The sequence below is a fragment of the Cyprinus carpio genome, chromosome A16 (genome assembly GCF_018340385.1).
Source record: "Cyprinus carpio isolate SPL01 chromosome A16, ASM1834038v1, whole genome shotgun sequence".
NCBI classification, from domain to species: domain Eukaryota; kingdom Metazoa; phylum Chordata; class Actinopteri; order Cypriniformes; family Cyprinidae; genus Cyprinus; species Cyprinus carpio.
This window is the reverse complement of record NC_056587.1, coordinates 5,752,388-5,776,553: the sequence shown is the minus strand read 5'-3', so window position 1 is coordinate 5,776,553 and position 24,166 is coordinate 5,752,388. Positions and strand designations below refer to the sequence as shown.

The window sequence follows — 24,166 nt, the reverse complement described above, 5'->3', positions numbered from 1 at the left end:
GCCATCCGAATCCCAGAAACACCGGTGAACAGGCACAAACACTCCTGCAGAATCACAATGTAGAGCTTGAAAGCTGAAGAATGAGAATGCAGTGACTGCAGTTGTTGAGGATCAACCTCAGCAGAAGGTAAAACTCTGCGAAACATAATAGCATCGTTAATAGCATCGTTCTGTGGAGCTTGATGACAATGGGAATGTCTTTCAGACTGGATTTCTTGTGCTGGATTTGCTTCTGGAGCAGTGGTTTAGTAACACTTGTCTGTTTGCATTGCAGTGTGAGAAGAGCAGAGGGATGCTGTGAAGCCAAAGCATTTCTTTCCAGTCGCTGTCGTTGTTACATCTGCACCTCAGGAAACATGTATGCCCAAAAATCCCCCCACACTTACATCAAAAAACACTATTATCAAAAACTAGAAGGAGTGCACAAAGATTCCCCGTGCAAAGAATCCCCGGAGGTATGTGTGGCCGCAGCGGACAGACGCCGATAGACATGCTAATATATGCATTCCTCATTGTCTGCATAAAATGTATGCAAACAAGGTCTTGGTAGAAAAATGCAGTGATTTATTAAAAAATATTAATTTTATATTTAAGTAAAAAATTATTTATTCAATATATTTAATATAAAATATAATATTACAGGCCATATAGAAACTAGAGGCAGTTTCATTAAGGTGAGAATTCGATAATGCATGCATTCACAGTCACGTATCGTATGTCCTCAGGGGTGGCTTTAACACCTTCCAATAATCACATTCATCTTCCTCTGTAACTGACAGGGGCCTGGCCATGTTTCCATGGAAACAGAGAGCAAGGGGAAGGGTAGCCACACCCCCAGGTTGGGCAAAAGAGGGTGTGCAAGTGATTCGAGTAAGAATGTTTCCATAATGTTGTTTAGTTACATAATGATCTGAATACAAAGAGATGATCCTCCATGTTATCAGTATACAACCATAATTGAATTTTAAATTTCAGGCAGCAGTAGTGATAGTGATGGGACGTCCCTCAGTGATGAAGATGATGAGTATAATGGAGGTCATGGATTACCTGCCAAAACACCATTAACAGCTTTCCTGTCTTTCAAGCAAGAGGCAGAAAAGAGAAGAGCTACTAATTCTCCAGCAGAACCAAATGAAAAGGTCTAACTACATCCGCATTTGCCACACATTTCATTGTGGTGGTGATTTGGTGAAGTGGTAGTTTGCAATATTTGAACAGACCCTTAGGCACACATCTTATAATGCACAGTTTGTTACATGGTGTTGAATGATACTTCAGATTTTGTGGCTTGAAGAAGTGTGCTATTGCATTTCAGAATAAGCAAATTTGATAAAATGACAGAAAAGACTTGCAATGACCCAAGTCAAGGACCTCATTAGACCTTAATCAGGATGGGTGCCATATTTAATTTTTTTGTGAAGTAAAATGGGCCTGAATATTGATTTTACTATATGTCCCTTGGAGCCTCATTTTCATTACCAAAAAATTAAATTTAGTGTCCTTTTTTTGTGGTCCTTATTAAGTTTCTATAATTTCAGGAAATAAATGATGGTTTATAGTTTTAGTTTAAGTTTTGATTACTTAATCCTGCCACCAAGTAACCACCTAAAACCCTAGCAACCTCTCATAACGCCTTGGCAGCCTCACAGAACACATTAGCTACTGTTTAGCAATGCTCTGGTAAACACCTACAACACCCTAGCATTGTGACGACAAATTATGTAAAGGAAGCACACTAGTCACATTTTCCAGAACAATGTGTAGAAATCTAGTTGAACATGAAAAAAAAAATTATAATGTTTTATAAGTGCACAGTTTTTATTAAATAATTGAGTAAAATTGGATGTGTATTTTACAGGTGACAGAGTCTCCATTGCTGTCTGTGATGACACACCTGCTGAGTTTCCTGGAGCAATATTCCCACTTGCAACAGCTGCAGCAGCAGGCAGATCAGTACCGTCTGCAGCTGCGCAGACACCGCGTCCAGCACCGGCGGAAAATGAAGGCCCTGCGTGCTTCCTACCGCCAGCGCCTCAGAGACAAGAATAGTGTGATTAACAGCCTGGAGGAAGTGATCACTCAGCAGCAGAGCCCATCATCTGATATTGAGGGTGAGACCTTTTGAACCTAAAGAAATAACAGAATCTCAATGTGAAGATTTTAGCTGTGAAAAACGATGAGTTTAATATTAGATGCCGCTATTACCTCTATTTTGATTTGTTAGAGGATGCTAACTATTTCACTGTCCCTGCTGTGTGGTCTGTCTTAAAGTGGAAGTGAAGCAGTCAGTTAAGTTAACATTATTTAGTAAAGTGATTTCCACTTTGATTAAAAAGTATATAACAAATGTGATTAATGTAAGCATTTTAAAGAAAAAAAGGATGTTTTGTTATAGCTTTTGGAGTAAGGGCGCCGGCATCTTGCAGTACCACCACGTGTGATGTCACGGGGTTGGTTAGCTCTGATGGCTGAAGTAATGCCGTGTTCCAGGCAACCCGTACTTTTCCAACCTTCTACCCGTGAAAGTGCACCAGAACGGCAGTCAAACCCGTGACTTCCCACCCGTGAACTCGTACTAGATCGATGTACTCCCAGTTCCGAGCTCTGACGTCACATAGCCCGCGAAACAACTATGGCAGCCCCTACGGATGATATTGCTTACGGTTGCGGTGTTTATGCAAGTGGTACATGCTGAGAAACAGACTTCAGGACAATATAACGTTGCAATAAATTTAATAATCTAGCTACAATTCCTTGTGCTCAGGCAGTTTGGCATGACTTGCCTGGAACGCTACAAAGTCGTGAGTCGTGGTTTAAAGTCGTTATACGAGACTCAGTCCAGACTCAGTCCAGCTGCTCTGCTCGTGCACATCCCATCATCGCTTTCCCATCATCGCTTTTAGCAGTTCAGTCAATGTACTGTTAGGAGTAACTGAATAGTTCGGGATATTGGTTTATTTCATGTCAGAGGGACTGTAAGGCACGTTTATAAATCGAATAACTTAAGTTATTTGTGGATTAGTGCATACTGGAGACGCAAACCGTTTCAAATGATTCAGATAGATTTGGTGAACTGGTTCGACCAGTTCACTAAGAAGATCCGGTTAAATAGAAAGATTCGTTCGTGATCCAGACATCACTAGACGAGACAAAACCAATAAAACCCATTACAAACAAGGCATTTGTTGCATCAAGTGGGGACATAATTACTAATTATAATGACTTAGACTGTCTTTTTACCTGTTGCATTGCGTATCGCGCTGCGTAAGCATAAAACCATGTCTGCATTTGTGATCTGAGAAACGACAAACAACAAGCTTACTCTAATGCTCAAAACTCGTTTGAATCATCATTGGCAAATTATTTAAATATAAAAAATGTACTTACAGGCTGTGAGTCAGAAATGCCACACTGTCCTTGCAAAGTTGGAATTGCCCAACTTTATAGAAACAGCTGTTGTGCCAGAGACGCATTGCAGGCTACTGGTTCAGGAAACAGTCCTCATCCTCCATAAAATATGCAGCACACATCAGAATATTTGGGTTTGAACTGTTCTGGAACAGTGTTGAAATACAACTTAACCACTAATTTCTAGTCATGTCCTCTTTTGGAAGGCCAAACAAAGTTTTACTTCAATGAAACACACAGCGACTCCACAACATGGCAGTTTCAGTAACAGAGATAAGTTAAGTTGATCCTTAACTTTTATAAAGAATATCTCTTTGGATTTGAGACTTTAGTCTTTGCAACTTCACAGATCTTCTTTATGCACCAAGAGCTTGTAACACTCCAAAGAGAAAGGAAAAATTTAATATGAAATCGTATCATATGACCCCTTTAAATGAGTAACTCACGCGTTGTGATAGATAAGTTCTGTTCGCGCCGCCGCACACACACACACACACACACACACAAAGCCACAGCTCGGCTTGGACAGCACGTGAGTAAGGGCTACCAAATTGATCTTTCTATCATGCCATCATCAGCAAATGCACGTCGGAATGACGTGAGGAGTATCCACGTAAACAAGTATTGTTTCCAATCCGCACTTTACCCCAAACCAGCAGGTTCACGACTTATTCATCCCTAATAGGTCCTACTGCTCGGCCCCACCGCCGTATATACTCTAATGCATAGGCAATTGCACTTATTATGGACCTAACTGTGCTTTCAAGGTCATCTTCCTCCATTTCAAAACAAGCGTGTGTACAAAATGTAAAGAAATGCTTATATTATTGCACTGGCCATCGTAGCGAACCAACCCCGAGACGTCACAAGTGGTGGTACTGCAAGATGGCGGCGCCCTTGCTCCAAAAGCCATAACAAAACATCCCTTTTTCTTTAAAATGGTTACAGTAATCATGTTTGTTATATATAAAGTATGATTGGTTTTTTTTTTTTTTTGAATATGAAATAATCTTAACTTTATTCTTAGGTTAGAAAATAAGAAAATAGCAGTTCAGAAGATTTTTATCAAGACCTGTGATGTAATTTGATGTTTGCTGTTGGATTCTGAGTCTTGTAGTTTGACGTCAATGGTGAAAGAGACGAGGACCCATTCACATCATATGGACAGCTAAAAATTGTACTTTAAATGAGAACACTGCAGAAAACTGCTAAAAATAGCAGACAGATGGTTTTAGAAACTGGCCTCAGAGCTACAGAGGGCATCTGGACTCTCTGGCGGTCTGTTTCTCCTCAGACATCACCAGGTGTTCCTCTGTCACCTGTCAGCCAGACTCACTAGTAAACACTGCGTTGGTTTAAAGTGCACGTCTCTTGCACTAATTCGATGTCAGATGTACTCGTCTTTGTAGTTCAGTGGATGCACATGATGTGTGTATGCCATCAGGATTTACTGAGCTATATTAAACCCAGAGGTGTTTTAAAGGAGGTCTGAGATTCTGACGAAAGCTATCTGATCTAGTTCATCTTCATGGCAGTTGTGCGTCCGGCATCTGGCCACCCAGAAGTAGCACTGTGACATCAGCCAACACATTCACGGAAATACACAACTATTTTATTGCTATTTTGTGTTTAAAGGCCCATTCACACCAAGAATGATAATTATAAAGATAACTATAACAATTACTAGCATCCACACCAATGCACACCAAACGTTGTTTATTAGTGCTACAGTTATCCTGTCTGCTGCTTTCTTTAAAGTCAATACTTTTGTTGAATCTATATATCTATATGAATCCGATATTTGAGTTCTGTATCATTACATCATGACAAACCCTTCATTGCAATTATAGATATAATTCTCAAGCTGTGATTGAGAGGAAGCTGGCAGAGAAAATATAACTCCATTTCAGGGTTTTAAGATCCCTCCAAAAGAAAGAATCAGGCACTTTTCAAATGTCTACTATTATATTTTATATGCTGTTTGCATATCTACATATAGAAAAAAAATTATTTCCTTCAAAGAAGAAAGCTAGTTGCTCCTTTTGTCATGATACCCACATATATTCAGACATTTAATTATCAACCTGAAATACAGATATGATTCAAGTTAATCAGAAGGCTAAATGTTTTAAGGGAATACATGTGTTTGTTGCTCGTGAGATCTCAATATTTTTATTTGAATTAGCCATCTAGTAAAAATGTCCATCTGTATGGCTGGCACATGTCTACAGCACTTGGCTTGTTTCTCTGTGGCTCACAGAGATGAATAAAACATTGTGAGAGCTGCTTCTCTTACAAATGCAAGTGCACTTACAAACACTAGCAGAGCTGAACTTCACGTGCACCGCTGCTAGATACTAGATATATAAATATAGTATTGGCATCAGTGGTTCCATGAAGAACCTTTAAAGGGATAGTTCACCCAAAAATGAAAATTCTGTCATCATTCACTCACCCGCATGTTGTTCCAAGTTGTTTTATGAGTTTCTTGCTTCCGTTGAGCACAAAAGAAGATATTTTGAAGAATGATGGTAACCAGGCAGTTGACGGTAGCCATTGACTTCGGTGGAAGAACAATATTCTTCAAAATATCTTCTTTTGTGTTCAACAGAAGAAACTGTGACAGAAATGTAGTTTTTGAATTCTCATTCTTCAAAAAAGAAAACTGAAAGGTTCACAAAATGTTCTTGTTTTTTTTGTTGTTGTTGTTTTTTGTTTTTTTATGCATTGCTGCAAAACCCCACTTTTGAAACCTTTATATTTTGAAGAGAGACTGGCAGTGCAGATCTGACAGCGCCTGCCTCAGTAATTAGTACACAGCACAGGAAAAGACAGCATCTCTGACTCAGCATATCAATAATTAATGGCGGGAAACTAAATAAAATGTTTCAGAGCAGTTAGTCCGCCAGGCACGTTGCACAGGCCTTTGAGTTCAAAACTCATTGTTGAGATTGTCTTGAGTTGTTGCTTAATGGAGTTCTAACATTTATTATATAAGAAAATAACAACTAGAACTACCTTTTAAATGAAATCAAATTAATGTGAATAGCAAAAGAATCAGATGAGAAATATTTTAATTTATATATATATATATATAAATTATTTATAATTTAATTTATTTTTGTCATTGTTAAATTCTTCATTAATCTATCATATTGTCAACTGATATATTGATATCTCAAATGATTATTTATTAACAAAATTTATGCACATACATTTTATGGCAGGATACTGTAATACTGGAATTTCTTACCATTTGAATAACAAATAAAAATACAAATAATGAAATTAAACAAATAAATCAATAAATAAAATAATATTTAAATAAATTTAACAAAAACTATAAAGAATGATTTTTTTTGAAGTTTTTAATAAAGCAAAGATTATTGGAATACATTTGACAAGAAAATTCTATTTCAGTCTACTTTAAAACTGAATGTTACTTGCTGTTCTTTGCAATTGTTTTACAGTTGTTCAGTGTACTTTTGAAATTCCACTCTAAACATCTATGTCTGTCTGTCTGTGTGTGTGTGTGTGTGTGTGTGTGTGTGTGTGTGTGTGTGTGTGTGTGTGTGTGTGTGTGTGTGTATGTGTAGGTGACTGCATGCTTCCTGCAGCATCTCCGGTTGGGTTGCATAAGTTGGTTCAGTCCCTATGCGGGCTGCAAGTAGAGAAGAGTCAGCTGAGAGGAGAGCTGCGATTGCTTCATTCCCAGCTTGACCAGAGAGAACGAGATCGTCATACTAAAGTACAGGCTTTCCAACAGCAGGTGCTCAGCATTATACTTTCCCACTATTCATTCAGTCACTGATTCTATCCATTCATCTGCTCATTCAACCCACTTAGTGATTTTAATAGCATGTCTACCACAACAATAATCCTGAAAATATTTTGGATTTTCAAAATCAGGTATTAAGCTCTGCTGTACCCTGTTGGCTGCACATTTCATCCATTTATCTGCTCATTCAGTTTCACCCCGTTCCCCAATTTTTCTTTCCAGACTTGCTAAGCTGACTGCATTGATTTTGTCCCTGCAGATTGATGAGCTGAAGAGCTGTATTGAGGAAAGAGAAGAGGAGCTGTCCAAACTCAGAGTTGCATCGGTAAGCTTTTGGAAGAATCTGTTCCAGTAATCTGCATTTGAATCTGAGCACATCACAAACCAGGCCAGACAGTCTCAAAACAATTCATGAGCAAGAGTTTATCTGGGTTGTTTCATCAGATTTTCCAGGTCAGCTGTGACTTTTTATGGTGTGTGTTTTCTTTTCACCAGGGAGTAACGGACTCAGAAAAACGAGTGCTTTGCTTATCAGCAGAGAATGAGAGTTTGAAACACAGCCTCACGGTGACACAGGGTCTTCTGCAGCAGCTGTCAGTCATCCCATCACAGTCCAGCTCTGTGCTCCTCAAGGTAAGACTGGCTTTTAATACACTAGTTATACTGTAAATCTAGCACATCAAAAATCCTTGTTTTGCATAGGAAGTTTTTCTTTAGTTTACTGTCTTATCCTGCAGGAAAATGAGAACCTGCGCAGTCGCGTTCTGCAGCTGGAGAGTTCACTGCAGCAGCAGGCAGAGCAGCTGTCACATCTGGAGCACCAGAGGGAGCTAAGCGAATGGAGAAAAGCAGAAGAGCTCAGGAGACGAGAGGAGTGCGTGAGAGAGCTGAAGCTCGAATTGGACAAAGAACGCAACAAGGAGCCTGTGGTTAAAGTAAGAAAAATTCAAGAATATGAACTTTAAAAACCTAAAAAAAAAAAAAACAACAACAACAACAAACTTGATAAAAAAATAACTTTTATTCTCATAGTATGTTACTCAAACTGTGGAGATAGAGTCACCTTCAACTCTACGCCAACTATCCGAAGCCAGACAACAGAATGAACAGCTTTCTGAGAAGCTAAGCAATCAGAGAGAACGATGCCGCCATTTGGAGGAGAACATCAGACATTCAGATGAAGTCAGCTGCAATTTACAGCACAAGGTTTTTAAGCGTCATCCGTCTGTTTTTATGATTGTACACATAGTATAACTGCAGCAAAATAACTCAAACTCTGTTGCTGGGATCTCAGATACGAAACTCATAATTTATACAGCACATGTCAGAACACAACTGCAGAAAACCTCAGCTCTTCTAAAAAGTAAATGCTCCACAGATTGCTGCATATGAGAGGGAGATTGGGACATTAAGGGAAGAGCTGCTGAAGGAGATTGGACATCTTGAGGAAAAGAAAGAAGAGGCTGTGAAAGCGGCAGCTAACTGCTCTCAGGAGCATCTCCAGAGCCTGCAGGATCAGTTCACAAGTGAGTTTACTGTAAATATAGTACAAATCTTATGGTTCATGCCTGTTTCTTAAAGAAACAGACAATACAAAAATGAAAATATGCTGAAAATGTACTCACTCTCAGGCATTTTGCATCCGAACATTTTAGCATTACATCACTTACTCACCAATGGATCCTATCCAGTGTTATTATGGAATAATAATTTCACCAGAAGTGACAGTTTAGCATAAACATGTCTGAATAATGTTTTTTATTATTATTTTTAACTTGCAGTTTCTTACTTCATAATAAAGTAACTGATGAATTGAAGTCATGTTGATTATTTGTGAATTATTGTGATGTTTTTATCAGCTATTTGAACTCATTCTGACGGCACCCATTCACTGCAGAGGATCCATTAGGGAGAAAGTGATGTAAATTTTTCCAAATCTGTTCTTATTAGAAAACAAACTCAACTTCCTCTTGGATGACCTGAGGGTGAGACCACTTTCAGCAAATTTTGTGGGTTAACTATTGCTCTAAAGGTTTTTGGTGATTTCTGGAATTGTGCTTGATATTGTCTTACAGTGTGCTCATGAGCGCCCCTTTTGTTGACATTGTTAGATCTGCATCTTTAATGCAGCAATGTATTCAGCTTAGTGCATGTTTATATGTGAAATTTCCAGCCCTCCAGAAGCGTCTGAGTGCTCTCCCTTCCACATTACGCACCATGAAGACCGATTATGCCAGCCTTCGCAGCCAGGTCCGCAACTTTTCTGACTTCTATGGAACAGCTATCAAAGAAGCCAAGAAACAGGTAAGTAAACACAGTACTACTGCACAAACTTGTACTACATGTAGAACTTCTAAGATCTAAGAGTTGATATAGTCACATTGTATTTGTTGCTTTCATTTATGAATCATTTTCTAATATTACCACAGATTATGGCAGGTATAAATGAGATGTCAGAGGCCAACAAAGAACTTATGGAAAAATACAGAAAGGAGGTAGCTCTCCGCAGGAAGTACCATGAACAGCTAGTGGAGCTTAAAGGTAGGAAGCAGTCACAATTTTTTTTAAATTTTTTTTTTGCCTAAATTGCAAAATCTTAAAGAGGTTTTTTTTATTTCACCAGGTAATATACGTGTGCTGTGCCGTGTAAAGCCAGTACTGAAGGAAGATCAAGATGAGGAAGGCCAAACAGTAGTTGTGACAACAGACCACAATAATGAATCTGCACTTACAGTTTTAAGCAAAGGAAAGGCCAAAAACTTTGAACTGGATAAAGTCTTTCACCCTCAGGCCACTCAAGAAGAGGTAAGCAGGGTAAAAGTCATAATTGACATTAAAAACTACCTTGCTGTCACTAAAATGGTCATTTTAAGGACCAATTCTATACTATTCTGTCTAAATAAATAAATAAAACACTCAAAACTGAAAATAACTCTTTTTGATATGATTCTCTCTTTATCTCTCAGGTGTTCCAGGAAATCGAGCCGCTCGTCACATCCTGTATAGATGGATATCATGTTTGCATCTTTGCTTATGGCCAGACAGGATCTGGCAAGACCTATACTATGGAGGTAACACATAGGGATCTGTAACTATATACCTTTCATAACACATGGTTCCAATTTCATACTTTAGACCCAGATGATCTGTTTCCATTAATTATTCAATAAGACTGTCAGGTCTCATTAACCATCTGTGTCTGCTCAGGGTACTGTTGAGAACCCCGGCATCAACCAACGAGCCCTGAAACACCTGTTCAATGAGATTGAGGAAAGAAAAGACATGTGGACATACACCATCAGTGTCAGCTCAGTGGAAATTTACAATGAGGTCCTGAGGTATTGCATTTTACGTCTTTATCATGCCAAAATCTATGATAATTGTTGGTAATTAAAAAAAAAAAAAAAATGTTAGAAGCATTGAGTAAAGTGAGCTTTTAGCTCATGAAATAACCTGATGTTCAGTTTTTGAGGAATATTAAAGGGTTAGTTCACCCAAAAATGAAAATTCTGTCCTAAATTACTCACCCTCACATTTTACAGAGTGGGAGTTTATTACAATTAAATCATTAACATTTTTTTTTTGTTAACATCAGAGATCTGCTCAGTAAGGATGGAGAGAAACTTGACATCAAGATCAACCCTGATGGGACGGGTCAGCTCCATGTGCCAGGACTCAGGGTCATGGAGGTCAAAAGCTTCCAGCATATCAAGAAAGTCAATCCCATCATCTCACAAGACAATACAAACCATACAAAAAAAAAAAACACCATCCACAATCATCTATTTTTATATATTCAGAACCATGCCATAGCTCGAAAGAACAGGATTACATTTGGAACACAGATGAACCAGCATAGCTCTCGATCTCATGCTTTGCTCACTGTGACTGTGCTGGGCACAGACCTCGCCAGTGGAGCCAAAACAACCGGTCAGTCCCAACGATTCTGGATCTTTAGATCGCTTAAGTTGTGCAAGAGTTCTCAAAAGCCCTCACTATCCTTGAATCACCATAATCCCTGGCCTCTCTTTTGCAGGCAAGCTCAATCTTGTGGATTTGGCTGGTTCTGAAAGGGTGTGGAAGTCTGGGGCAGAGGGGGAGAGACTGAAGGAAGCCCAGAATATCAACCGCTCGCTGCTCGCTCTAGGAGATGTGATCCAGGCCCTGAAGGCCCACCAGACACACATACCCTTCAGGAACTCACGACTCACCTACCTGCTGCAGGACTCACTGGGAAAAGGCAACAAAACCGCCATGGTTGTTCAGGTACAAAGATTTACAGAGATCCACTAGATAACCCTGGCAGTATAGTCCAGGATTCAAAGCGGGGTTTAAAGACAGTATTTTTTTAAATAAAGCTAATTAACAACAGTGTACAATGTACAAATAATTTCTTTTCTTTAGGTTTCTTCTCTTGAGAGCAATGTTGGAGAGACCCTGTGCTCTCTAAAGTTTGCCCAGCGAGTGTGTAAGGTGGAGCTGGGCCCTGCTGCACGAAAAATCGAGACTGGTGGACATAATGAAAGCAAAAATTAATGCACACCATCAACCCTCACAAGTAAACACCAGAAATGGCATCAACTCAAGTGCAGATGGACAAGCTTTGCACTTTACAGCCCTTGGCTGAGGCTTCCAATCCGACTTAAGGGCTACAGTTCTGGAAACATCTGTGATGCCACATAAGTTCCAGTTTCTTCCGGCTACCCAGCGATGGCTTTTCTCCACCAGCTGATCTGCATGTCAAAGTCTCACCAACACCAATATCGAGACTTATGCTATCTCTGTTAGCATAAGTGCAAGGTATCACAGAAAATTCTCCACAGGGAAGACTGGTTATGATATTTCAGAAAAACTTGCATAAAAACTTGTGAAGTCACTACTCAAGAGGCCACAGTATCTTAATTGTGTAATGCTTGAAGTTTTTACTTATATTTACTCAAAAACCTTGAAATCATTTGGTACAATATATAGTCTAGGAAGTAATGGCCGAATAATATATTTTTGTGTATGATTGGTGTGGACTTCTCTGATTGTTACGTGTGTTGAACCAACCAGTCTGTCTTTTATTAGGTTCAGAGGATGTGACTTCAGCCAAACTGCACGAGATCAGCATTTGCTGATTTTATTTCTGACGGAACTGGCACGTTAGAATTTCAAGATCCAGGCTAATAACCGAAAGGTCACATTTTCAACCCCTAAAGTGGTGATTCATGAACTGGATGGTTCTTGATTTATTTTGATAGCACCACTGTCACTGAAGGAGGAAATAAAGCCAGGAATTGGAAAAGAAACCATCTGCTAAAGATAAGAACGAATGTATCTATACTTCACAACATTATGTGCAATAGCACCTCTTAGTGGTGAGCATCTCATTTTTAGGTTTTGGCCCAACAAAATGTTACAATAAAACATTAATATATATATATATATATATATATATATATATATATATATATATATATATATATATATATATATAGTCATTTGCAATTCGTAATAAACATACAAATATATCAATATCGATATATTTAAATAAATGACATATGATTATTCATTTTCTGGGATGATTAGGATAAGTTTTCATTTAATGTGAAATGTCATATTGGTCTTTTAGGTTCAGCCGTGTTACAGAAGGAGGTGAGGAATGCATTTTATTGTTAAAGATTGTGCTGTCCATACAAGTTATCTTTTAACCAAAAACCTACTGTAGGTCTATCAGTTTGTTTCTGAAAATTTGCATCTTTTAAATAATGGCAGAATAATGCTAGAAAAAAAAATACAAATAACTGAGACTGATTTAACTCTCCTTTAAGCAAAAATGTACTTGATTTTATTAAGTGCTTTAAGAGACTGGCTCAAGTACACACACTCATTTATTCTAAACATCTTGAAGCCAGAATAATGTACTGCAGTTTTATCTTTACTGTTCTCATCAATTATGATATTGTATTCTTCTCTGTAATGTGTGTGATTTTAGAACTCTCTCATGTTAATGAGAAAGGAGAAAAACCGAACATGAAAATATGAATTAAGCTCTTCTTTATCCGCATTCAGGTTGTTTTAAAAGAAGCCTATTGACATTGGATTTATTATTATAAGGCCCAGAGAAGAAAAAAAAGACAATAGTCAATTTAGAAAAGAAAGAACTGTTTACTTATAAACAACAAAATAATAATAAAAAAAGAGAAAGTTGTCTTTGTGTACTCCATATGAAAACACCTGTATCTCTTCCGTTCTTTCTTTCTGTATCTCATTCTCTCTCACACAAACACTCACTCATGCTGATTTTAAACACACACTGCTATGTAATGGGAAATGGGCCGGAAACTTCTAGAAAATCTGTTGTGCGAGACTCATTCTCAACACAGATTCAATCTGAGTCTCCCTCTTCCATGCCAACTGCTCCGACCACTCCAGCCAGCTCTTCCTCACTTCCCTTGAGCCGGTCACCTGTGGAATTACACAAATGTCCAGACATAAACAAGCTATGGACATGAAGAATGTGTTTCACCAAAGACTCTTGTGTGCTCTAGTTCTGATTTGGTGGTCCACAAAATACTTGTTTTTAAGATATACTACAGTAGTAATGTTAGGTCTAGTCTGTGCCAGAGGAGTGTATAGGGACAGGAAATCCATACATGATGTCATTAAGAGACATCAGATCTCCAGGGCTTTTGAACCCACATAGCAATTAGCCTTTCATCAAGCCCTGGCGGAGCTCATTGCGAAAAGGCTCTACAACTAGAGTTTCAATATATTACTGATAAAAGAAGTGATGTAGAGATGGATTAATGCTTTAGTTCTACATTGTTGTTGTTTTTTTATCATTATAGATATCGTCCTTGGTGTGGTCTGGCCTCAATCTCCGTTAGTGTGTCATGTCATACTCACGTATAAGTTCAGCAATAGCTTTCTGTGTTCGCCTCTCTAATTTCTCAAGCTTCTTGGCAACGTCCCTCTTTAGATCCCTATTACAAAAACACAACACAAGAAAATGAATGAAAATGGAAACTAAAATGGATCTCAATGAATATGATGCATGATTGTGTTTTAGTTGTAAAAATTGAAGGTTTGTACCAGTCTGGTTTTCTGGGAGCAAGATTGGCCAGATCCTGAGAACACAGGACAAGAATAAAAAAAAAAGAGAATAAGATTAGTTTAAATTCAGGCAAGGGCTGCCCAGTGATTCTTGCACTGTTTGAGACAAAACTTTGCCACTACAAAAGAAATTATAATGTGAGCTTGTTTTGTAAATTAAACATAATGAAAAATAATGACAAATAAACAAAAAGACAGGGCACACATACAGACCAACCAGTGTATTTTGATTAAAGGTGTCATATGATTTTGTACACATTATTTTGTGTATTTGGTGTAATGTATTTATGTGGTTTAAGGTTCAAATAACACATTGGGCCCTATTTTAATAATCTAAGCACATGGTCTAAAGCGCACGGCGCAGGTGCACTCAGGGCATGTCCGAATCCACTTTTGCTAGTTTAACGATGGGAAAACGAGGCGGGTGCATGGTCTAAACAGGTTGTCCCTATTCTCTTAATGAGTAATGGGTGTAACGTTTTTGGGCGTAACGTGCAATAAACCAATCAGAGTCTCATCTCTCATCCACTTTAAAAGCCAGTTGCGATTGCGCCATGGCAGGTTCGCTATTTACATGGCAGAATGTAATTTTTCATTTTTAAAAATGTTTGTGTGCTGCTGCGCGTCCCTGTGTGTGTAATAAGCAAAGTGTATGCGCGTTATGCACCTGCCTATAGGTGCATATCACTAATGTGCTCTTTAAATAACAAAGAAAAAATATTGCGCCAGACTTTAGACTTTGAGTTGGTCTATGGCGCAGTGTATTTTCAGTTCCTCAAAATAGCAACGTGCCAACAATGCACCTGAACACACCTCTTTTTTAGACCAGCACGCCCATGAGCACACAAATGGGCACAAATGCATTTGCTATTTAATCAATGTGGCACAGGACGGGAAAATTAGAACTGCGTTGGGCAAAACTGCATCTCTGCATTTCACAGAGTGTATGATAGGGCCCATTGTTTTCCACAAAATGTACATTATTGTTGCTCCTCTATGCTCCGCCTTTCTGAAATGTGTAGATTTTTACAAAGCTCATCATTCTGAAAAGTGAGGTATGCTCTGATTGGCCAGCTATCCAGTGCATTGTAAAAACCACTAAAAACTCAAGCATGTGACGGAAATGTTACGCCCCTTAACATACTGGGATGCTATCTCCCGGTACGACGAGACAAAACCAATAAAACCCACTACAAACAAGGCATTTGTTGCATCCAGTGGGGACATAATTACTGATTATAATGACTTGTACTGTCTTTTTACACATTGCATTATGTATCGCGGTGTGTAAACATAAAACCATGTCTGCATTTGTGATCAGAGAAACGACAAACAACAAGTGCTACTCTACACCCCGTTTGAATCATCAGTGGCAAATTCTTTAAATATGTAAATGTACTTACAGGCTGTGAGTCAGAATCACCAGACTGTTGGAAAGTTGAAATTGCCCCACTTTATAGAAACAGCCTTTGTGTGTAGACGGCATTGTAGGCTACTTTCCCAGGTTCAGGATACAGTCCTTGTCCTCCTTAAGATGCACTGCACACATCTGAATATTTGGGTTGAACTGTTCTGGAACAGTGTTGTAAATACAACTTAACCACTGATTTCTAGTTGTGTCCTCTTTTGGAAGGCCAAACTAAGTAGCTTTGCTTTTACAACGAAACACACAGTGTCTCCACGACATGGCGCCGGTGGCAACAGAGAGAATACAAGTCAAGCCTTCTTTCTTTGCGTAATTATTTGGGCAGTGTTATGCAAATCTTCCCACATCATGACGTAGACATGTGGGGGCGTGTTAGAATAAGCCGTTTTAGGGGGGTGTGATTGACTCTTAACTTCTATAAAGAATATCTCTTTGGATTCGAGACTTTAGTCTTTGCAACTTTACAGATCTTTTTATGCACCAAGAGCTTGTAACACTCCAAAGAGAAAGGAAAAATTTAAATTGCATCATATGACCCCTTTAATGAACAAACAACTCTTTTATATATGGTTCTTTTAATGAATTGTTCCAAACAAGGCTCACAAATTACAGGTTCGAAGTTCACACTTCAAAAAGTTTGCAAACACATTTGCAACATTTCTATTTTTTGTAAATTAATATTTTTTTTTAGCAATGTAAATCAAAAGTGACAGTAAATACATTTATGATGATTTATATTTTAAATAAATGCTGTTTTTTGAACTTTTTGAATTTTATTAATCAAACAATCCAGAATTATGGTTTCCAACATTGATAATAATAACCATTTTTAATAACTGACTATCAAATGCAAATATCAAAATGATTTCTGAAGGATCATGTGACACTGAAGACTGGAGTAATGACAGCTGTACCATCACAGGAATAAATTACTTTTTAAAATATATTTAAAAATGAAAACAGTCATTTTACATTGTAATAACTTCACAATGCTAGTTTATTTATTTTATAAAAAAACCTAAATTATTCCAAACTTTTGACTGATTTATTATATATTCAGGAAACACTGGCGCTGTCCATATGGCATCATGTTTGAAACCTAAGACTTTGTATAAAGGGAAAAATCCACTCACCACTTCCTCAATCACAGGCTCTGGGTCTGCAGCTTCCAGCTGGTCCTTGACCTTGTCCTCCACTACAGTAATATGAAACAAGACCAGTCAGACAACCTGTAACCCAACACCTGATCACCTGCTGCAACATCATCATGCAGTATGACTATTACTGAACGGCCCGTTTAATTTGCAGGTATAACATTAAAAAATATAATTTAAAGGTACATCCAGTAATATTTCCTGCAGGTAAGCCAGAAGTGTTCTCACCTGATGCAGGTTTTGCTTTGGGCACCTGTCTCTCCTTCAGCTCCTTGTCCTCCGGCGTGTAATTCCTCAGCTTCAGCTCTCTGCAAACATCATTTCAGAATTATGTAATTTGCTCAGTTATGAGCAAGTGTTTTGTCACTGCCTCCATTATAATCTATTTGAGGAGATTTTAAAAAAGCGATTACACAATCAATCACAGGATAAACCAGTAACCAGCAGGTGGCAGTGCAGATAAACATTTAGCTTGGACCATGAGCAGCTGGTGCTATTTAAGCTGAATCCGGCCTGTGATAGCATCCAGAGTACATTCGCTCGCCATGCGTACAAAGCATCCCTTCATCTTTGTAGCAGAAGCTAATTAGCATGTCGCACCTGACTGTGTCTAGGGACAGCAGCCGTACAGCTGAGAGGGGCTGTAACAAGCCCAACAACACCATCGCTCTATTAACATCTCTGCAAGTTACAGCAAAATCAGCTGCTGGATCTCCATGGGAGCATAAAGGGTTCTTCATAGCATGATCAACAGAAGATGGACATGAAGATTTGTTTCACACTGACCTACAGGACAGTCATATTCGCTTCATCAAATTGGTTGATCTCCAGAGATGTGTGCCCATTTTGTCCTCAGAAAAGGGGCTAAAGCAGGCCCACATTCACCACCAGAAAAAATTATTAATATTCGGGAAAATACTAAGATGTATACACTCACATGTAATTAAGGTAAATGTAATTACTTTTTAACCTGATGATTACACCACATGACATTTGTAGTCACTAAATTGAAGCTTTTCTTTAAAATGGTATAAAACCTTTGAAAAACCAACGTAAATAAAAACATACTGTACATTTCTAAGAACCTGATTCATATTTCATTAAACTAGATTTTTGTACCATTTTACCCAGTTGTTTCAGCATTTGAGGGGAAAAAAATGTCCAAAAAAAAAAAAGAATATGGACCTGCTGTAGTCAGGTCTATGACAAATAAGAGTGTTCCACTATTAAGAAGAGGATTATTGTAATTTTGAATCTTTAATTGTAAATTATAAGGTGTGAAACATACCTTTATCCAGGGTTTAGAACAACATTATAAAATGTTTGTCCTTCAAATCAAAGTCATGTGATGCAACCATCATTTAGAAAATAATATCAAGGTCAATACGTCAATTTTTTGACAAGACTGTGTGATTTTTTTCATAAGGCAAAGTTAGTGCAAGTTGTAAAATGTCATGTGGTGCAACTCTCCAAAAACTTTGATTAAATCAAAGGAGTCAATAAACCAAAGGTGTAGAACTTATTTTAAGTACTAATCATTATTTTAACTTACTGTAAGTTTAAGTATTGAGCTTTTCTTGAAAATAGTATAAAAAGTTTTCAATAAACAACATTACTAAACATACCAGATTTCTAAAAAATGTTTCCTCTTCTTTATAGTGGATGGTTATTTGTCATTGACCTGACTATAACAAGCCCACATTCATCACCGCTTGATCTAAATGAGTGCCAATAGAGTCAAACCATGTAATTAGATGGGCTGGGACCAAACAGACTGTTAATGTCAGCTGTGTGTCACTATTCTTTTTCAATGCTCTTGGGTTATCAAACTAAAGCTTGATTAATTGGGGAAAACACTCAATTAATTTCACACTCACAGTCAAACCCTATCAAGGCCCTGCAAAACTCCACAAAATACTATGACCCCAAACAAGAGCATTGAAGGGTTTTGGAAAAACACTCAAAACAACAGACTGAAACAAAGAGCTGGGAACCCCTCCCTGTCCTCAACTTTCCTGAAAAGACTTCCTGACCACCTGCTGGAACAATACAGGACCACTGGCTTTCCTCATCTATAGTAGAGCGGCCAAACAATCCAACACTTTCAGAAAGTCAACAGCCGTTTGTCAAACTCTAAGTGAGCATTTAAAAAATCCTGGAGTCCTGAATCATTTGTGGCCAAGGGATTGGGCGAATCGGCTAGAACAGTATCCTGTTTTCTAATTTAAATCAGTATACAGAAAGACAGATTAATGCTCATTAATGCTCAGATTAATGCTGACAAAACCCATTTACAGAAAACAGAAAAAACAATGTGGTTGGGCTGTAGAAAATTCCAAGTCAAGTTGGACATTTGACACTTGCCCTACTGCTAAGTTGTGACAAAACACTGTCTGGCGCAGCACAGTATTTAATGTGAAAGGCTGAGCTTCATTCAAAAGCTTAGCAGATATTCATTATCTGCCTCACCTCACTTCAGAATTTTGACAGCTTGAACAAAAAGACCAACAAAAGTGGATGTTTCCACTTATTCAGCATGAAATTCAATAAGCAGAAAACTCTTCTGCACACTACTGTTTAAAGGTTTGGGGTCTGTAATTTGTTTTTAATGTTTTTCAAATCTTTTATGTTCACCAAGGCTGCATTTATTTGATCAAAAATACAGCAAGAACAGTAATATTGTGAAATCATATTACTATTCCAAACTACTGCATTTTATTTCAGTGTATTTTGAAATGAATTGTATTCCTATTATGGCAAAGCTGAATTTTCAGCAGCCATCCCTCCAGTCTTCAGTGTCACATGACCCTTCAGAAATTATTCTAATATGTTGATTTGCTAACAAGAACTTTTTTTTTTTCAGGACTTCATGAATCTTAAGAATCTTTTTTAATAAATGTCTTTACTATCACTTTTGAATGAAATAATTTTTAAGGTATTAAAATCTAAGGGTTATTTTGATTCTTTCTGGATATATTTTATCATAAGGATTTTATCAACCTTTTATGACTAGTTTATTCAATGTTTTTTGTCGCTTTGCTTTTCTAAAGAACAAGTAGATTATCTGTCAGGCACAGCAGCATGGGAAGTGTCAAAATAACAAGTGTGCTGGGTGGTGAATTACCTCTCATTGTTTCCAAACTGTTTTAATAATGCATGTGTATGGAGACGCACCTTGAAACATTCTCTGCCTGACAGCCAACAATATCACCTCCATTTTAAAACCATGTATCTATTAAGTGCTAAATATGTTAATACTATTATTCACTCGCCCTTATGTTGTTCCAAAACTGCATCATTTTCTTCTAAGGAACATAAAAGAAGAGCGTTTTTTATTTTTATGTGGACTTTTCCTTTAACATATACTAAGGGAGACGTAGTCCAGATATTGGGTGATGATTGTTTAGGAACCTTTGCAAACTGTCGATGTAAAAACACCTCTTGAGCTCATGGGTTCTGTGAATCTGAACATAAACAATGGAAAGAAAAAAAACTAAAGCAAAGAGCTTGAGGCCTTGGCTTGAGCCTGAAATAGAGCTGAGAGCGAGAGAGACCTTTACTTCACAGCCCTTCTTATGATCATGTAAACAGAGTACAGCTTTGTTATTTATTGTCCATTTAGAACAGGCAGTCTATTCAGCTAGGTCCTTTTTGTTTCTAAATGGTAGAACTGAGAATTTAGTTTAGTATCCTTATGTATAAATGACACAAGATTTTATATATGCGAGTATTTTGCATTTTACCTGTGTCTGTCCTCTGTCTCAGAGTCCTCCAGAGCTCTTTTTCTCTCAGGCTCTCCATCCTCAGGTGCCTGTCCCTGTAGTATAAAAACTACTAGTTATTATGAGCAAAGAGGCAAATCCAAATGATGATCCAAAACTCTAATAAGACTAAGACACAATGAAAGGCATGAAAGCTCTGATACGCAGTGAATCAGTCAAAGCCCTACTGTGCACATTTAAAGGCATAGTTCACCCAAAAATCTAATTTGATGTTTATCTGCTTACCCCCAGAGCATCCAAGATGTAGGCGACTTTGTTTCTTCAGCAGAACACAAATGGAGATTTTTAACTCAAACCATTGCAGTCTGTCAGTCCTATAATGGAAGTGAATGGGAATCACGGCTTTGAGAGTAAAAAAACATAAACAAACAAAACCAAATGTAACCCTGCGACTCGTGATGATACAATGATGTGTAAAGACATGAAACGATTGGTCTGTGCAAGAAACTGAACAGTATTTATATAGTTTTTTACCTCTGATTTTCACTGCAATGTCTGAACTGTCCTGAGCGCATTCGCTCTTCTTCTTCAGCCTGAGCATGAGGCGTCTTCTTCTTCTTCTTCTTGCTTTACGGCAGATCGCAGACTTATAAGTGCATTACCACCACCTATATCTCAAGTGGACCACTGACACTCCCAATTGAGATTGTAGAAAGAGTGTCAACGGTTGAGAGATATGTATCATCACGAGCCGCAGGGTTTAATTTGGTTTTGTTTGTGTATGTTTTTTTTTACTGTCAAAGCTGTGATTCCCATCCACTTCCATTATAGCCATTATAACGGTTTCATTTAAAAATCATAATTTGTGTTCTGCTGAAGAAACAAAGTCACCTACATCTTGGATGCCCTGGGGGTAAGCAGATAAACATCAAATTTACATTTTTGGGTGAACTATCCCTTTAAGGAAACAAAAAAAACAAACATTCAAACAGGGTCAAAAGGGACTTCCCAGGTTCAAACTTCAAAGTTAAACTCTAACAACATCGGTGGCATGCTGATTAGCACTGAAAATAATTGACTTGTTCCTCATTTTTTTAAGGTAACGTAAATTTTAAGGCAGAGACAGGAAAGCACTGAATCTAGTTATGTTATTGTAGCTGAGAGGACAAATGCTCCCTCCTTTATATATATATATATATATATATATATTGCATGGAGAGCTATATATATATATATATATATATATATATATATATATATATATATATATATATATATATATATATATAACCAGCCTAAACTGTTTTGCTGTTTAAACTTTTGTAAAGTATAACTAACTGAATGTGGAGGCATCACTAAATTAAAAAAGGACGTATTCTACTTAGTATATATTATTATTGTATTACACTTATTAGTGTAATACAGACGGTCTGAAACAGTGCTTGGAAAAACAGTATTTGTGTAATAATTATTCCAGCACAAAATACAAACTGACAGGTAACTGCTAATATTATTGAAAGCTAAACGCCCTTCCTTGGATAATAATAAACGCATACAAAGAAAACTAGCGGAAAAGACAAGAGCTAAAACTATCAGAAATCATTTTCATGATGAAATTGAACAATACGATGCTTTACTGTTATGCTAACTCGCTAACTACAGCATGCTAGCCCGCGAGCGCGCATTTCCCCCGTGTCTTCAAGAAAGTAACATTTATTATCACACTCACTTGAAGTTGCCGGTCTCGTATAGCTTTTAATCTTTCTTTCCTTTTCAAAGCTTGCTCTTGTAAAGAACCCACAGGTTTCTCCATGGTGAAAATAAAGCATGGGTAGGAGGATCGATGAATCTGTAATCGGTTATGCAGTCTGAGTCTGTTCACCTCTTGCTAAAAGAGCACCGAACACATCGATTTCACTACTCAACTTACCAGACTTGAACATTTATAAACTACCTGTAAAATTTGTAAATAACACATTTATATATATACTATAATACAACTATTAATTACAGTGACAACATAATGATAATATCACATTCCTGATATAATAAAAAAGTAAATAATAATAATCTGCATATAGAATGATGGTACTTATATATAAGTCTCTAGGAGCATCCTCTTCCCAGTGACCAAACAGTCACAAAGATGCACTTACCAATGGGATTAATACAAATGGTGCAGTATTACCCACTTTCTCTTAGACTATCATTTTATTTAATTATTAAAATGTAGTGTAAAAATGTTAAATATTTTATTGTTTAAAGTTAATGGGCACATATTGGTTAAAGGGGTAATAGAAAGGATGCATTGTTTAAGCTGTGGTATATTTGATCTATGTCAAAAGGTTACAGTCAAAACCATATTGTTGTTCCGGTAAGGCACCAAACACAATAGACCTTACAGAATTATGTTAAATGTGGTGGTGTCATCGCACATGAACTTACAGACAAAAACAAATGTGCCAAATGAAAACGGGCTAGACAATAAATGGATCATTCAGTCTCTTTCCCAACACAAGTTTATTTGCATAGAGTTTGCATCGGTTCTCAAGGGATCCAATGACTATATGGATCTTGACTGATTTTGAATGTAAAATTGTGGTATTTTACTCTCAAAAGCCTGAGCTGTGAAAAATAACCAGTCACGTCACACTGATTTTGTGATAAAAATGACAAGGGAGCAAAAAAAACTTTCATTTTCTTTCTATAACTTCTGTGGATACCACTGTACATAGCTTTACTGTGGTTTGTTCTCTGTACCAATTCATCTAGATCCTGTTTGTTTGTAAATGGTGAACTGAGAAATTGTTTTGTGGAGAATACATAATACTGCAGTGTGTTGTGTAGAATAATGATGACACTGTGTGTTTTGTTTTTTTACTCGTGCCTCCAAAGCGTTTTCAGTCTCTCCAAACTTAGGTGTCCACCCCTGTAGTTAAAATAAATTACAACTAATTAATATGAGCAACGTGACAAATCCCAATTATGATGCAAAATCACAGCAAAGCCGTGAGATACAATGAATCAGAGCCAATGTCGCAATGTGTAAATTTCAATAAAGATGGAAACATCAAATATTCAAACAGTGTTAACTATAAATAAACCAATTGTTTTATGCATTACACAGTCAGGACAAACAAACCCTCATCACCGAACAAGACTCAAGGCTTCTTTCATTTTTGGTAAACTATCCAACTTCCAGAATTGAGATGACAGGAAAAAATGCATGTTTATACATTCATATTAATAGATAGATAGATAGATAGATAGATAGATAGATAGATAGATAGATAGATAGATAGATAGATAGATAGATAGATATACAGATAGACAGATAGATAGATAGATAGATAGATAGATAGATAGATAGATAGATAGATATAGATGCATATACAGATATACAGATAGACAGATAGATAGATAGATAGATAGATAGATAGATAGATAGATAGATAGATATTGTTGTGTCTTGTTTTATCTATCTGTCATTGTGTAGATTGATTCTAATATTCACTAATATTCTGATTCTGACCTTTATATATTTACTTTCTAATGTAAATTTGCTTTCAACGAAACCAAA

At 37.3% G+C, this 24,166-nt stretch overlaps 2 protein-coding genes across 2 annotated transcripts; one reads left to right on the top strand and one right to left on the bottom strand.

The window, feature by feature from the left end:
* Positions 1 to 410: 410 nt before the first annotated feature.
* LOC109055760 (kinesin-like protein KIFC3) lies at positions 411 to 12,601 on the top strand (the record flags this gene model as incomplete). Its single annotated transcript, XM_042771891.1, has 19 exons — positions 411 to 455; positions 780 to 870; positions 976 to 1,139; positions 1,859 to 2,111; positions 7,005 to 7,177; positions 7,446 to 7,511; positions 7,682 to 7,819; positions 7,924 to 8,121; positions 8,219 to 8,392; positions 8,565 to 8,712; positions 9,360 to 9,490; positions 9,616 to 9,727; positions 9,810 to 9,991; positions 10,153 to 10,257; positions 10,394 to 10,524; positions 10,782 to 10,902; positions 10,987 to 11,116; positions 11,223 to 11,452; positions 11,591 to 12,601. Coding segments are annotated over 19 exons (2,724 nt in total), but the record flags the coding sequence as incomplete, so codon positions are not given.
* Positions 12,602 to 13,470: 869 nt separating this feature from the next.
* On the bottom strand, positions 13,471 to 22,481 carry LOC109050981 (coiled-coil domain-containing protein 12-like). The gene is made up of 7 exons (XM_042772208.1): positions 22,316 to 22,481; positions 20,608 to 20,681; positions 17,093 to 17,172; positions 16,844 to 16,905; positions 14,264 to 14,298; positions 14,078 to 14,154; positions 13,471 to 13,636 (listed from the first exon to the last, which is right to left on the bottom strand). Exons 1-7 carry the CDS (start codon positions 22,397 to 22,399, stop codon positions 13,557 to 13,559), a joined length of 492 nt encoding a protein of 163 aa, XP_042628142.1. The 5' UTR covers positions 22,400 to 22,481; the 3' UTR covers positions 13,471 to 13,556.
* Positions 22,482 to 24,166: the final 1,685 nt, after the last annotated feature.